The 15,925-nt window shown below is 44.2% G+C and overlaps 1 protein-coding gene across 1 annotated transcript in view; it reads right to left on the minus strand.

Annotated features, from left to right (window-relative positions):
- The window catches only part of CHIT1 (chitinase 1), a 48,037-nt gene extending 34,435 nt beyond the window's left edge, over positions 1-13,602 (minus strand). The window contains 2 exon segments of the mRNA XM_059875853.1: positions 10,634-10,722; positions 13,516-13,602. Coding sequence (XP_059731836.1) covers positions 10,634-10,722; positions 13,516-13,602 — 176 coding nt within the window.
- Positions 13,603-15,925: the final 2,323 nt, after the last annotated feature.

Raw genomic sequence — 15,925 nt, forward strand, 5'->3', positions numbered from 1 at the left:
TTTCTGTTTTGATGATCTGTCCATTGGTGTGAGTGTGGTGTTAAAGTCTCTTACTATTATGGTGTTACTGTCAATTTCTCCTTTCATGTCTGTTAGTGTTTGTCTTATGTATTGAGGTCCTCCTATGTTGGGTGCATAGATATTTGCAATTTTTATGTCTTCCTCTTGGATTTATCCCTTGATCATCATGGAGTGTCCTTCCTTATCTGTTGTGATATTCTTTATTTTAGGATCTATTTTGTCTGATGTGAGGATTGCTACTCCAGCTTTATTTTGTTTCCCATTTGCAAGGAATATATTTTTCCATCCTCTCACCTTCAGTCTATGTGTGTCTTGAGGTCTGAAGTGGGCTTCTTGTAGACATCATATATATTGGTCTTGTTTTTGTATTCATTCAGCTAGTCTGTATCTTTTGGTTGGAGCATTTAATCCATTTACATTTAAAGTAATTATTATTATATATGTTCCTATTTCCATTTTCTTAATTGTTTGGGGTTGATTTTGTAGATTTTTTTTTTCTTCTCTTGTATTTCCTCACTATAGAAGTTCACTTAACATTTGTTGTAAAGCTGGTTTGATGATACTGAATTCTCTTAACTTTTGCTTGTATGAAAAGCTTTTGATTTCTCCATCAATTTTGACTGAGATCCTTGCCAGGTACACTAATCTTGGTTGTAGGTTTTTCCCTTTCAGTACTTTAAATATGTCCTGCCATTCCCTTCTGGCCTGCAGAGCTTCTGCTGAAAGATCAGCTGTTAAGCATATAGGGTTTCCCTTGTATGTTACTTGTTGCCTCTCCCTTGCTGCTTTTAATATTCTTTTTTGTGTGTTTAGTCTTTGTTAGTTCAATTAGTATGTGTCTTGGCATGTTTCTCCTTGGGTTTATCCTGTATGGGACTCTGCACCTCTTGGACTTGATTCTCTATTTCCTTTTCCATGTTTGGGAAATTTTCAACTATAATCTCTTCAAAATTTTTCTCATACCCTTTCTTTTTCTCTTCTTCTTCTAGGACCCCTATAAATTGAATGTTGGTGCATTTGATATTGTCCCAGAGGTATCTGAGACTATCCTCAATTCTTTTCACTCTTTTTACTTTATTCTGCTCTTCAGAATAAAGTTATTTCATTTTGGTGGAAATAAATAATTTACAATGGTGGAAGCTATTTCCACCATTTTATCTTTCAGCTCACTGATTCGTTCGTCTGCTTCAGATATCTGCTATTGATTCCTTCTACAGTATTTTTAATTTCAGTAATTGCGTTGTCTGTCTCTGTATGTTCATTCTTTAATTCTTCTAGGTCTTTGTTAACTGATTCTTGCATTTTCTCCATTTTGTTTTCAAAGTTTTTATCATCTTTACTCTCATTATTCTGACTTCTTTTTCAGATAGTTTGCCTATTTCCTCTTCACTTATTTGGATTTCTCTGTTTCTAGGTTGTTCCTTCATTTGTGCAGTATTTCTCTGCCTTTTCATTATTTTTTTTAGCTTATTATGTTTGAGGTCTCCTTTCCCCAGGATTCAAGGTTGAATTCTTTCTTCCTTTTGGTTTCTGCCCTCCTACAGTTGGTCCAGTGGTTTGTGTGAGCTTCGTACAGGGTGAGATTTGTGCTGAGATATTTTCCTCTGATGGGCAAGGCTGAGTGAGGTGGTAATCCTGTCTGCTGATGATTGGGTTTGTATTTTTGTTTTGTTTGTTGTTTAGGTGAGGCATCCTGCACAGGGTGCTACTGGTGGTTGGGCCATGCCAGGTCTTGTATTCAAGTGGCTTCTTTTCCGTGAGTTCTCACTATTTGATATGCCTGAGGGTTAGTTCTCTGGTAGTCTAGGGTCTTGGAGTCAGTGCTCCCACTCCAAAGGCTCAGGGTTTGATCTCTGGTCAGGAATGAAGATTCCACAAGTGGTTTGTTATGACATTGACATTGACATTGATGTCACTCAGTTGCGTCCGACTCTTTGCGACCCCATGGACTGTAGCCTACCAGGCTCCTCTGTCCATGGAATTTTCCAGGCAAGAGTACTGGAGTGGGTTTCCATTTCCTTCTCCAAGAGATCTTCCCAACCCAGGGATCGAACCCAGTTCTCCCGCATTGTAGGCAGACACTTTACCGTCTGAGCCACCAGGGAAGTCCCAACAAATATCCAAAAACGAGAAACCAAAGATGAACCCCACATAAGTGGCAGTTACAAAATCAGGCAAATAATAAATAAAATAATGGAATATACACATATACATGTACACCCATGAGCAAAGTCAAAACAGTCCAACAAAAATAAAGTACAACAGATTGACCTAGATAACAAAGAAAATCAAACAATATATTTACCAGTTAAGAACAAAACTAGCTAAAGCACAAACTGGAAAACAAAACTAAAGCAAGGTGCCAACTGGAGAATAAAGCAATGAAAATAAAACTAACAAATATGTTGAGAGGAAAGGAAATAAAGAAAAGGAAAAAAGAATAGATATGCAATGTTAAATAGAGGTAGATAAAGAAGATTTATATATATATATATATATATATATATATATATATATATATATATATCAAAGGTTAACTGCAAGGGGAAAAGAACAATAGGAAAAGCAAACAAAGGAATAAATTTAGAAAATATAATAATAGGTTTAAAAAATTAAAATTATAAAAAGAGGAAAACTCCACAGAACTGCAAAAGCCTAATGTAGAGGCAGAGGTTTATAAAATCAATAAAAATTGTTGACTGAAGAAGAAAAAAAGAAAAAAGAAAGCTCAAAAGCTTAATCAGATTTCATAGTGCCATTAAAATTGACAACAACAGCAGAAGGGGAAATAAAAGAAAAAAATCAAATGAATCTACAAAGCAAGTCAAAACATAATATTCTTATTTATTATTCCATAAATGTTTCTCTTGAGTCACTGCTGTCAGAGTCCTTTCCCTCGCTGGGAGTCACTGTCCACCTCACCTCCCTAGGATGCCCTCCAACACTGTGCCCGTCCCTGGACCTGCTGTGGGGACAACTCACATTCTAATCTGGTCCTACTCCTGTGTGATCTTGCCTCCAATGCCCACAGCTACTATGCCATCAGAACTAGTGCGTTTTCTTTTATGGGACCTCTCAGTGGCCTTTTATATATTCCATAGACACAGAGTCTGCCTAGCTGATTGTGTGGATTTAATCTGCAGCTGGTGGGAAAGTTCTGGGTCTTCTTCCTTATTTACACTGCTCCTGGGTTCCAATTGTGCTTTTGTTTCTACCTCTGCATGCGGGTCAGACTTTCCTTGTGGCTCAGACAGTAAAGCATCTGCCTACAATGTGGGAGACCTGGGTTCGATCCCTTGGTTGGGAAGATCCTCTGGAGAAGGAAATGGCAACCCACTCCAGTACTTTTGTCTGGAAAATCCCATGGACAGAGGAGCCTGGTAGGCTACAGTCCATGGGGTCCCAAAGAGTCGGACACAACTGAGCGACTCACTTTCACTTTTCACTTTCTGCATGTGGGTAGTCCACTGGGGTTTGCTCCCGAGGCTGCACTGAGGGACTTTGGCTTGAAACTGTGAGGGCCAGGTGTGGAGGTGGTGCAGCTGCTTGGGTTGCAGGGGTTCTGGCAGCACCAGGTACTCAGAGGGGCTGGCAGCTAGAGAAGCAGGAAATACAGTGCTCTAGAAGGGTATGGCAACCAGTATTGGCCAATGTGCTCCAGTATTCTTGCCTGGAGAACCCCCCTCCCTGACAGAGAACCCTGGCAGGCCACAGTCTACAGGGTCACAAAGAGTCAGACACTACCAAAGTGATCCTGCGCGCATAGACACAGGGCTTTTTTTGCCTGTGGCAGCTCTGCCCCAGTGACCGTTGAATGTGAAGGTGGTGCAGCTGCTTGGCTTGTGGGGACCCTGGTGGTGCCAAGTGTTCAGGGACACAGACTGCCTCTGACACAGGAGTTATGGCCCTATCACAGTCTTTTTGCAAGCCTCTTGTAGCTGGCGATTAGAAGGCCTCTTTGGCCAGTCTTTCTCAATAACTCCACCTGTTTAGGCACTTAGAGGGCTCCCTTGCCTGGGGTCCTTCTCTGTTGTTCAGCTTCTCAGGCACATAGGAGGGCCCCCCCTGGCTGAGGTCCTACTCTGTAGATTGGCACATCAGGCACTTAAAGGAACACCCTGGGTGGGGTCCTACTCTGTAGATCAGTGCGTCAGACGTTCGATGGGCCAGCCTCTCTATTGTTCAGCTGCTGATGCTGGCTAGTGGGGAGAGAGAGGCTATGGTGATGGCTCCACCAACTACGTGTGACTCAGCAGTATCACCTTGCTTCCATGGCTGCCTGGCTTTCCTTCACCACTATCTCCTCCCTCGCATCCCCTCGATCTGTCTCTCCGCAGTCAACAGCAGCACTTGCCCTGAGATAGCTCCACAATCCCCAGTCTCCAGCTCCTAGCCACTCCCTTTCCAGGAGACCTGCGTTCCTGTCCAGTGTATGTATGGCTGCTGCAAGGACTGTCTGATTCTCATTCCATTTAGGCTGCCACAGATCAGCTGTTTCACTCCCAGCCTTAAATGTTTCTCCTCTGACCCAGACAGTTGACCCGATGCGGGGATGGGACCCCTGCTTCAGTTCCCCCACCCGCCGAGGGCAGGTCCAGTCCTACAAACATTCCTGTTTTTCCCCCTGGTTCCTTCATCCTCCCGAGTTTTGCGTGGGTCTATGTATTCTTTTCCGCTGGTCAGGTCCTCCTGTCCACTCTCAGCTGGTGCTCTGCATGCACGTCTGTGTCTGGAGGTGTATTCCTGATGTACCCATGGAGAGACATGTACTCCATGTCCACCTACTCCTCCTCCATCTAGTTCTCCCCCTCCCCGCCCCCCACAGATCTTTCTTTATCTTGATTCCCCATTCTTAGCCTAGAGTGCTGAGGCAGTGTATTCGGTGAAAGATCAACCTCTTTGTGAGCAGTTTTTTTCAGTTCTCCTTTCCTGCTCCTGGCTTATTCGCTTCTTTCAAACTAAGAAAGCCTAGAAGAGTCTGGAATAACTATTGATATAATCCAGTTTCAGAAATTAACATGTTTCTGGATCACCCAGATGACTTTGACCTGAGATACTATATGTAAGAGCTAGATGACTTATGCCTGTGATATGGCACTTTTGAATTCCAACTCAAAGTGTGTGTGCACGCATGCACGCGCATGAGTGTGCATGTGTTGGGATTGGGAGAGGTAATTTTACGAAGGTTCCCACTCTTAGTGGATTCTAGACTTCAATTCCAGCCCCGTGAAGCTATCAAAAGTAATACTTAACCTCCCATCTGCATTTTCTTGATTGGGCAAAAGGGGCCCAGATGCAAGACTCAATTTCAGCAGATAAATCCATGATTCTTCAGTATTTTATTAGTGTTTCCATGCTCTCAAGCAGGTATTTCATTCTTTTGATCTGTTCTAGTTATTCTCAGTGGGATACTTCTGCTTCATTGATTACACTAAAGCTTTTGACTGTGTGGATCACACCAAACGGTGGAAACTTTTTCAAGAGATGGGAATACCAGACCACCTTACCTGCCTCCTGAGAAATCTATATGCAGGTCAAGAAGCAACAGTTGGAACCGGACATGGAACAACAGACTGATTAAAAGTTGGGAAAGGAATAAATCAAGGTTGTGTATGGTCACCCTGCTTATTTAACTTATATGCAGAGTTTATCATGCAAAATGCTGGGCTGGATGAAGCACAAGCTGGAACCATGATTGCTGGGAGAAATATCAACAACCTCAGATATGCAGATGACACCACCCTAATGGCAGAAAGTGAAGAGGAACTAAAGAGCCTCTTGACGAAGGTGAAAGAGGAGAGTGAAAAAACTGGTTTAAAACTCAACATTCAAAAAACTAAGGTCATGGAATCTGGTCCCATCATTTCATGGCCAATAGATAGGGAAAAAATGGGAACAGTGGCAGATTTTATTTTCTTGGGCCCCAAATCATGTGGACAGTGACTGCTGCCATGAAATTAAAAGACGCTTCTTGGAAGAAAAGCTATAACAAACCTAGACAGCATATTAAAAAGCAAAGACATCACTTTGCCAACAAAGGTCCGTCTAGTCAAAGCTACAGTTTTTCCAGTAGTCATATATGGATGTGACAGTTGGACCATATAGAAGGCTGAGTGCAAAGAACTGATGCTTTTGAACTGTGGTGCTGGAGGAGACTCTTGAGAGTCTTCTCTGCAAGGAGATCCAATCAGTCAATCCCAACTGGAAATCAATCCTGCATATCCATTGGAAGGACTGATGTTGAAGTTCCAATACTCTGGCCAAAGCATCCAATACTCTGATGCAAAGAGCCAACTCATTGGAAAAGACCCTGATGCTTGGAAAGATTGAGGGGAGGAAGAGAAAGGGGTCACAGAGAATGAGATGGTTAGATAGCATCACTGACTCAATGAACCCATGTTTGAGAAAACTCTGAAAGATGGTGAAGGACAGGTAAGCTTTGTGTGCTACAGTCCATGGGGTCACAAAGAGCTGGACACGATTGAGCGACTGAACAACACAGCCAATTAACAATGTTGTAATAGTTTCAGGTGGACAGCAAAGGGACTCAGCCATGCACATACATGTATCCATTCTCTCCCCATCTCCCTTTCCATTCAGGCTGCCACAGAACATTGAGTCGATTTCCCTGTGCTCTACAGTGGGACCTTATTGGTTACCCATTTTAAATAAATCAGTGTGTACATGTCAATCCCAAACTCCCTAATGATCCTTTCCCCTCCTCCTCCCCCCTGGCAACCATAAGTTTGTTCTCTAAGTCTGTGAGTTTGTTTCTGTTTTGTGAATAAGTTCACTTAGGGTACTTCTTATTTTTAAAATCTCTTAAACATATTAGCATCAGGAATAAAACCATAGCTATTGACATCGCTTATGACAGATGAAAAATTGAACACACTCCCCTTGCGACCATCCACTTTTTGTCAAGGTAATTTGTGATATTAAAATCTGAATCGTAATTATGAAGTCTTTATTATATATAATTGTAAGGATCTCATTTTTCTTGAGTTTTATATCATATTAATCAAAACAATTGTACTTACATAGCTTTATTAGTTTTATTGATTTAATTATTCTTTGCCTTTTGCACTATCATCTTTGGAGTTCTTCATTTGGATTCATTTCTCAGGTGGCAGGAATATCTCATAAATATATTCTCCAGAACTGTTTTATGGAAAAATCCCCGACCCCCAGTTGAGCTCACTAATATCTGGTATCAGTTATCAATGTATTACCTTTCAGCTCCAAATGCACCCTTTATACATGTCAGGGCTGTCTTCTCCCTGGCACATGCTATGCTTTATCAGCAGAGGGCACTGGAGGGACAGGAAGAGAAGCGCCTCCTCCTGGTTCCTTTGCTTTCCTGCTGACTTATTCTCAGGACTCTGAAGTCTGGTGGAGCTTACCCCCAGCAAGTTTCAGCAGTTCACCTGCTTGTGGCATCTCTACGGCTAGTTTTATGGACATCTCTTCTAGTTTCCCAGCGGCAAGTTTAGCTACATCCTTCATGGGTGGATTCCTGATGAAAGGCAGGGGTTACTGGAAAGTCCCACAAGCAACATTCTCCCAAAGAGATTTCTCAGTGAGTTCTTTGGGAGCCCTAGGTGGCTCCACCATGATCAGCTGCGTTCCCCTAAAACAACTTCCTGGGAATTTTATGGACACTCAGCAGGACACTCAGCTGGCAGCCCAAGACTGTAGTTCTTGCCCGTCAGTCTATGATCTCTGACTATGGACCAGTTTTGTCCAAAGACAACTCAGAGAATTTCTCTGCCATCCATGGGCTGCACCCACACCTTCCCCAACAAGGGCTGAACCCCAGCCTTGAGGGACCCCTCTCCTCTTCCTTCCTGTGTGTTCCTTCTTTCTGTACTCTCATCAGCCTTAGGAGATTTTTTTAAACAATCCCTTTTATTCCCACTCTGTAGTTAATTCCCTGAAAATAGTTAATTTTTATATCAAAACTTCCCTTTTCAAATGACTATGCAATTTCTCTCTCCTAATTCAACTGTGATTGGAGCACTACCACTAGTTCAGAGGCAAGGGAAAACTGGGAAATTCCTACCTAGACTTCTCTACTCAGAATGGAAAGAAGCAATGGAATCTTACCACTGTTAACATCTCTAAACATTGCACTTGTGTCTGGAATCTGCACAGGGAAGGAATCTGCAGAATTACAGCTTGCTTGAAAGGTGCTGTGTTGGGTGAGGCCACTGCAGACAAAGTTATATATAGTGAAAAGTGAAGTGAAGTGAAAATGTTAGTCACTCAGTCATGTCCAGCTCTTTGCAACCCCATGGACTATATCCTGCCAGACTCCTCTGTCCATGGAATTAATTCTCCAGGCACGAATACCAGAGTGGATAGGCATTCCCTTCTCCAGGGGATCTTCCTGACCCAGGGATTAAACATGGGTCCCCTGCATTGCAGGCAGATACTTTACCACTTGAGCCATGAGAGAATCCTGAAGTCATACCTAACAGACAGTCAAACCAGTTGGAGAAAGTGTTGTCAGTGTTCCATAAAAACTATGTCCCTTCTGACTTCTGACTTGTATCCACTGTTCTCCTAAGACCCCTTGGCTCGAATCTCAGTCCAGTTTCTCTCGTTGGTGTCCTTAGCTACTCTCACTGCCATTGCTCTATCCAAGATCTGGTCACCTAGCTAGGAATTCCCCCGGAAACGCTCACTGCTTTCCCTCCATAGGTTCCTGAGTGCCAGCTCAAACTTCACCTCCTAGAAAGCTTCCCCATCAGCTTGGCTCAGTGGTTCTCCTCATCCTGACTTTTTCTAATGTCTGTACAGATCTTAAAGCAATTTCCTAAGTCTACTCTGCCACATAACCGGGGCAAATCAACACATTCCCGATCAACCTGGGCTGCCTTGATGAAACCTGATTCAGATTAGCAGAGGAAAATAATGCACTTATTTGTATAGAAATGACATCCTCTGTTGGTAAGTATATATAATGACTGGATTTTTTCATAAGCTGTATAAGGACCCTCGCTCCCCAAAGCTGAGAAAACCGAGGAAACTCAGCTGCCCCTCTCTGCTCACCTCACTCCCTCACAGGTAACATTCAATCCACTGACCCGCTCACCAGATTTCTACCCCTTCCTAACACAAAAGAGGTCCCTGATGCCGAAGTCTCTTGGATAACAATCTGTAACATTTACTGAGTACCTGCTGTATGCCATACATAGGATTAATTTCCTTAAGTATGGTATATCATTTTATCCTCATAGAAACTTTATGAGGTAGACACTTGGGAAAGGCTCCCTGAAGCAAACTTCAGCATGTGTTAGCCGTTTAGCATTTGTCCAACCCCTGCCATATACCATGCCTGGGAAAGTGATCTGGCTGGGCACAATGTGCCAAAGAACAGAAATTCTCATTTCTACCACACAAATGCAGAATCGTAATCTTTTGTATTTATAGATTCTTCATATTTGGTATCTCGTTGAATGTTGCAATAATCATGAGACATAGTGATTATCATTCCCATTATACAAACCAGGAGAGAGACAAGCTAGGAGACTCGCTCAAGATCAACCCTCCAGTTAAATGTGTCCTGTCTGTTTGGGAATACCACTTTCCTAGATATGTAGCCAGCTGTTGTCAGTCCTAGCTCAGACTCTCCTCCGTGATGTGCAGGCTCTGAGAGTTTACCAGTGGGATAGTACAGCCCTTTTAACTCAAACTCCTACTCAGCCCTGAAGCTGATAACCACTTCTCATGAGATCAAATAAGAGAAAATATACTTCCTGACTGGAAGAGAGCCATGCCTTGCCAACCTGACATTTAAAAACCCCCGTGGCAAAAGAATGCACCTGGGGCGTTCCTCACCTTTTCAGCAGTTTTCCTTAGCCAAGTTTCATTAGAGGGGACCCAGTAGACCAGAGTCTGTTTGTGGAAATGGAGGGACCCAGGGCTACCTGAGTACAGCTTTCACCTGCCACAGGAGTGGCTGTGTGGCAAGTCTTGTGGCAGAGAGCTGGAGTTTCCTGGATCTTAGGGGAGCTGTCATCTCCACCACCCTCTCAGGGTCCTGGGTTTGGTCCCCAAGTTGCCTCTGTATCTGTCAAATGCCCCTGAGCTGTCTTTGGAATGAATGAGTATAAAGAGTCGCATCAGACAAGCTCCGCTCCTCCAATTCCCACCCCCTTACAGTTCCACCTAACAGACAATGGGGTTACAGCTGGAGCACACACAGGGCCCGAGAAGCCCTGTGGTGGGATAGTGTGGGCTTAAGATCTCATTGACTCAGGTTCAAATTCCCCACTCCATCACTTACTAAGCTAGGTAGCTCATCAGGATAAGGTACAAATGAAGGTAACAGAAAACCCACAACAACAAAGCCTTTAACAAGGTACAAGCTTATTTTCCTCCCACATAAAAGTCCTGAGAAGGAGTTCAGGACTGGTGCGATGCCCCAGTCTCATCCCAGACCGTTACTCTGTGCTCTCAGTGGTTCAGGGTGGCTCTCACCTTCCAAACAGCAAAATAGAGGGAGGGACAAAGAAGGGCTGTCAACCGCTAGAGTAAGCAGCAAGAACTTGCCTTACCTTCACGTCTACCACTGTGACATCTGTGAAAAGAGAAACTTCTCACTCACCTTTCTGATACTGCTAGCAATTTTGTAAGGAAACACCAGCCCAGCCCCTCACGGGAGCCCCAGATCTGATTCTTGCCCTGGTGCGGGTGCTGAAGCCCAAGAGAGCTGAGACTTAATTCAAGGAGAGATCTCAGATGTGCAAAAGCCTGTGGGAAAGCTGAGGCAGCGCCAGTGAAGAGGGCTCGCTGGGCAGGGACCAGCTCCTCTCACACATTGGTGTCAGACTCATCAAATCTCTCTAAGGCAGTGAGAGCGACCCTTAATCACATAACCACTGACCCCCATGTTTAGAGTATAACCCAGAGCAAGTGACAATAAATAAAAACATTTCCTTCAGTCTTCTCTTTTTTCTTTAAAATTTGTTCAAATTTTACATCAGTAAAGTACTTACATTAGGTTCCATACATATGAACCTTCAAGCTGTGAACTTTCAAAGATGTGAAACATCAGGCGTGAGTGAAATTGCAGCTTGCTCTCCGTCTCCTTTCACTGCCGACCCTTCAGCTCTGCCTTTCTCACCTCCTCTCCCTCCTCCAGTCAGTAAGTCTCCTTGCCAGTTCACTTGACACCAGCCTCCGTATGCCAGCTATTATACTGTACTACTGTACTTTTCAAGATACCATACTGTAAGATTAAAAATGTTTTTATTTTTTGTATTTGTTTATGTATGTAGTATTTGTGTGAACAGTATTATAAACCTTTTATGGTACACTGCTATATAGATAATTGTGTCTGTTGAGTACCTAGGCTAACTTTGTTGGACTTACAAACAAATTGAACTTAGGAATGTGCTCTCAGAGGGGAACTCATTCATATACAGGGGCTTACTGTAGTTACTTCAAAATGTGTGTTTGTGCTAAGTCTGTTCAATCTTCAAGGACTCTCTGTGACCCCATGGACTGTAGCCTGCCAGGCTCCTCTCTTTATGGGACTCTCCAGGCAAGAATACTAGACTGGGTTGCTGTGTCCTCCTCCAGGGGATCATCGTGACTTGGGAATTGAACCAGGGTCTCGTGCAGCTCCTGCATTACAGGTGAATTCTTTACTGCTGAGCCACCAGGGAAGCCCATTACTTCAAAATATATTTCCCTAAATGCTGCAACTAAATTTACACTCCAGAAGTGTATACCACGTTTGTCCTTTACCTTCGCTTGTCCTCAGCCCACTGTTCATGCCCTTTGGAGTCATGGCATCATCCCGTATGTTCGTGTACAATCCCATGTGATATGAACTATGACATGGACGGACAGATTTGGAAATTGAGTTTGAGAGGTTACCCAGACTGCCAAAAGAAAGACAAAGAATAACTGGTTGAAATGGCCCCTCTGGCTCTAAATCCTTGTCCTGTAATCATCATGTAAGAAAGTAGGGGCTACCCACCACTTGGTAATGGAACCTGTTGCTAAGGGCTCTTGGCCATTCAGGGGAGTCAGCAAGGAAGGGGTCCAAGGAAGGAAGGCCTCTCCTAGATGACGAGATTGAGCTTCAGGAATTGTGGGCCATTGACTCCAGGAGTTACCACCAAATCAACCTACCAAGATGCCTGAGGCTAGAGAGATGCTTCAACTAATAGCAGGGGACCAGCTTGGGACTTGTTTGGGACTCTTTTGCATATTGCCCTGAATCAAGGGTAGAGAGCCAGGACCAGATAGGACTGGGAAGAGGTCCTCACCACTGTTCAGTGACCCTGAAAAAGGCAAGATCCTTGGTGAGCTACAGTCACTCATGAGGGCTGATTTCAGCCTGAGGTTCAGGAGTTCCTGGGGGAACTGAGGCCCATGGGGCCAAGAAAAGCAAGACATGTGCACTGTCTCTCCGTTACTAGAAGGGTACACAAATGCCTCATGTGATCCTGGAGATGCCGAGCACGGAGGAGAGTTTATAGGGAATTACGGTAAGGAGGCGATGATCTAGACCTGGCTGCCTGCTAGAGACACCAGCCTATTTCAAGCCATCTTCTGACTGCCTCTGGCCATGGGTTTGGAAGTGGCTGAGTGCAGAGAAGCCCGAGGCCGGCAGTCTGGGGGATTCCCGGTGTGCCTCCGGGCTTTGTCCTGAGCTGTGGGTGCAGCTTCTCCCATCAGCTCATGTCCAAGGCCCCAGGCAGCAGCCAGGCTGCACACTTCTGCACTCAGAGAGGTTGCTGATGCTGCAGAGGAGTCCTGAACCATTCACCTCCTTGTCCAGCCCAGAAAGGAGTTATTCTATAGGCCCTGCAGGAGGATGGACCAGGCACAGAGACAGTCCTGGGAGGAAGTCCAGCCCCTGACCTCTGCAGCAGCTCCCCACCCACTTCCCTCCACCCTTTCTCCTTCCTGCTCTCCAGGTGATCGTGGGCCCAGGACAGAAGAAAGGAGCTTCTTCTTGCTTTCTTCTTGCTTTTCTTTCTGGCCTTGCTTCTCTGGCCAGAGGAAAGGAGCCAAGAGATTGCAATAAAGCCCTTGGGTTCTTGGACAAGAAGGCAAAACAAAACACAAAATAAAAAGCTCAGTGAGATCACTGTCCTGCCCAGAGGCAAGTCATTGCTCAAGTCAAGTCAGCCAACCTGGCCTCTATCCCTGCTGAGTCCCAGAGAGAGGCTGCCTGGCTGGGCAATCTGATGGGGTGGGCGGGGGAGCAGAGCCCCTGCCCTGGAGCTCCTGGCCCAGGGGACGGATGCTGCCTTCCTCTCAGAAAACCACAGGAGGGAACAGCTTGCAGGACCATTTTCCACCAAGGATAAATCAGGCTGTTTCCAAAGGGGCCTGCGGCCAAGTAAGGCAGAGATGAATCTAAACCACAAAGCATTTAAACTCAGACAAATTGCTGAGTCCCTTCCCATGGCCCAGTCAGCGGTTCTCTGGTCTTCTGACCGCCCAGGTTATCCCCTTTCAAACACTTACCGAAGGGCCACTGTGGGCCTGTCCTCCCCAAGCTGGGGGTACCGACAAGGAGCTTGCAGAGTAGGGTGGGTGCTGGGCTATTCCCATGGAGCGACAAGCTATGTAGGAGGCTTCTGCCTGGGGAGAGGTATTGGGTCTGCCTCCCAACATCTAAAAGGAAGTGATACTCACACTGAAGGGAAACCGCAAGGAAGTGATGCTCACACTGAGGAGGCAGAAAAATGATCAAAATGATCTGGGTAGATGACAGGAGCAAGGCCCCGCTGAAGCTTCTGCCCCAGAGGGAGCCAGGGTCAGTGCCAGGCAGACTCATGCAACTGTCAGTATGACCCATGGAAGACCACAGAGCACTTTAGCTCACTGAGTATTTCATTTACCTTTATTCTGTGACATAGATCAGAAAATAAAGTTCAGAGAAGTGAAATAACTAACCCCAGGACACACAGCAAGAAGCTCTGATCCCACATTCCAAGCCTCAACTAGTTTTTTATTAGCCTCTACCCCCAACTCCCAGAGACAGAACCCTGTTGAAAACGTGTCTAGAACTTGTTTTTTTCAAGTTGGTTCACATATGGAGACCCGGCTCATGCCAACCAAACACACAGGAGGTGGATGGGCAAACAGAAACCCAGTATGCTCATTTACAGGCAGCATAGGTTTGTCATTAAGGCTAGTGTTGAGAATTTGCTGAAGCCACCCATTCCTCCATGGCAATGCCCAGAAATGCAGAGCCCAAGCAAACGGAGCCAGCCCATTCTGAAGGACTCACCAGTCCATCAGATCAAGTGATGGAGAAGCAGGATGTTCTGGAAGCTTGAAGAAAGGTGACTCTGGAGCAACCTGGGTTGCAATCTCATCTCTACCAGCCTCTGATTGTGTGTCCCTGGCAGGTTACTTAATCCTCAGCTTCTTCATCTGGAGACAATCATAGGACAATGCAGAATTGTTGAAGTGGATTAGACTTGAAATGTATATGACACCTTGTCCAATATGTGGGGGAACTTAATAAATGGTAACTGCTTTGTCATTATGATAGTGGTGTAGGTTTTACAGGCTTCAAGTTCAGAGACCTTGTCTATGTAACCATGGTGTAACTGGAGTATACTAATGACAAGATCTTTTTTTTTTTTAATTAATTAATTTATTTTAATTGGAGGCTAATTACTTTACAATATTGTAGTGGTTTTGCCATACATTGACATGAATCAGCCATAGGTGTACAAGTGTTCCCCATCCTTAGCCCCCCTCCCACATCCCTCCCCATCTCATCCCTCTGGGTCATCCCAGTGCATCAGCCCTGAGCACCCTGTCTCATGCATTGAACCTGGACTGGAGATCTGTTTCACATATGGTAATATACATGTTTCAATGCTATTCTCTCAAATCATCCCAACCTCGCCCACTCCCACAAAGTCCAAAAGACTGTTCTATACATCTGTGTCTCTTTTGCTGTCTTGCATATAGGGTCATCATTACCATCTTTCTAAATTCCATATATATGTGTTAATATACTGTATTGGTGTTTTTCTTTCTTACTTACTTCACTCTGTATAATAGGCTCCAGTTTTATCCACCTCATTAGAACTGATTCAAATGCATTCTTTTTAATAGCTGAGTAATATTCCATTGTGTATATGTACCACAGCTTATTTATCCATTCATCTGCTGATGGAAATCTAGGTTGCTTCTATGTCCTGGCTATTGTAAACAGTGCTTTGATGAACGTGTCTCTTTCAATTCTGGTTTCCTTGGTGTGTAAGTCCAGCTATGGGATTGCTAGGTCGTATTGGAGTTCTATTTTCAGGTTTTAAGGAATCTCCACACTGTTCTCCATAGTGGCTGTACTAGTTTGCATTCCCACCAACAGTGTAAGAGGGTTCCCTTTTCTCCACACCCACTCCAGCATTTATTGTTTGTAGACTTTTTGATATTAGACATTCTGACCAGCGTGAGATGGTACCTTATTGTGGTTTTGATTTGCATTTCTCTGGTAATGAGTGATATTGAGCATCTTTTCATGTGTTTGTTAGCCATTTGTATGTCTTCTTTGGAGAAATGTCTGTTTAGTTCTTTGGCCCATTTTTTGGCTGGGTCACTTATTTTTCTGGAATTGAGCTTCATGAGCTGCTTGTATATTTTTTAGATTAATTCTTTGTCAGTTGCTTCATTTGCTATTATTTTCTCCCATTCTGAAGGCTATCTTTTCACTTGCTTATAGTTTCCTTCGTTGTGCAAAAGCTTTTAAGTTTAACTAGGTCCCATTTGTTTATTTTTGCTTTTATTTCCAATATTCTTGGAGGTGGGTCATAGAGGATCCTGATGTGATTTATGTCAGAGAGTGTTTTGCCTATGTTTTCTTCTAGGAGTTTTATAGCTTCCGGTCTTACATTTAGATCTTTAATCCATTTTG

The sequence above is a fragment of the Bos taurus genome, chromosome 16 (genome assembly GCF_002263795.3).
Source record: "Bos taurus isolate L1 Dominette 01449 registration number 42190680 breed Hereford chromosome 16, ARS-UCD2.0, whole genome shotgun sequence".
Lineage (NCBI taxonomy): Eukaryota > Metazoa > Chordata > Mammalia > Artiodactyla > Bovidae > Bos > Bos taurus.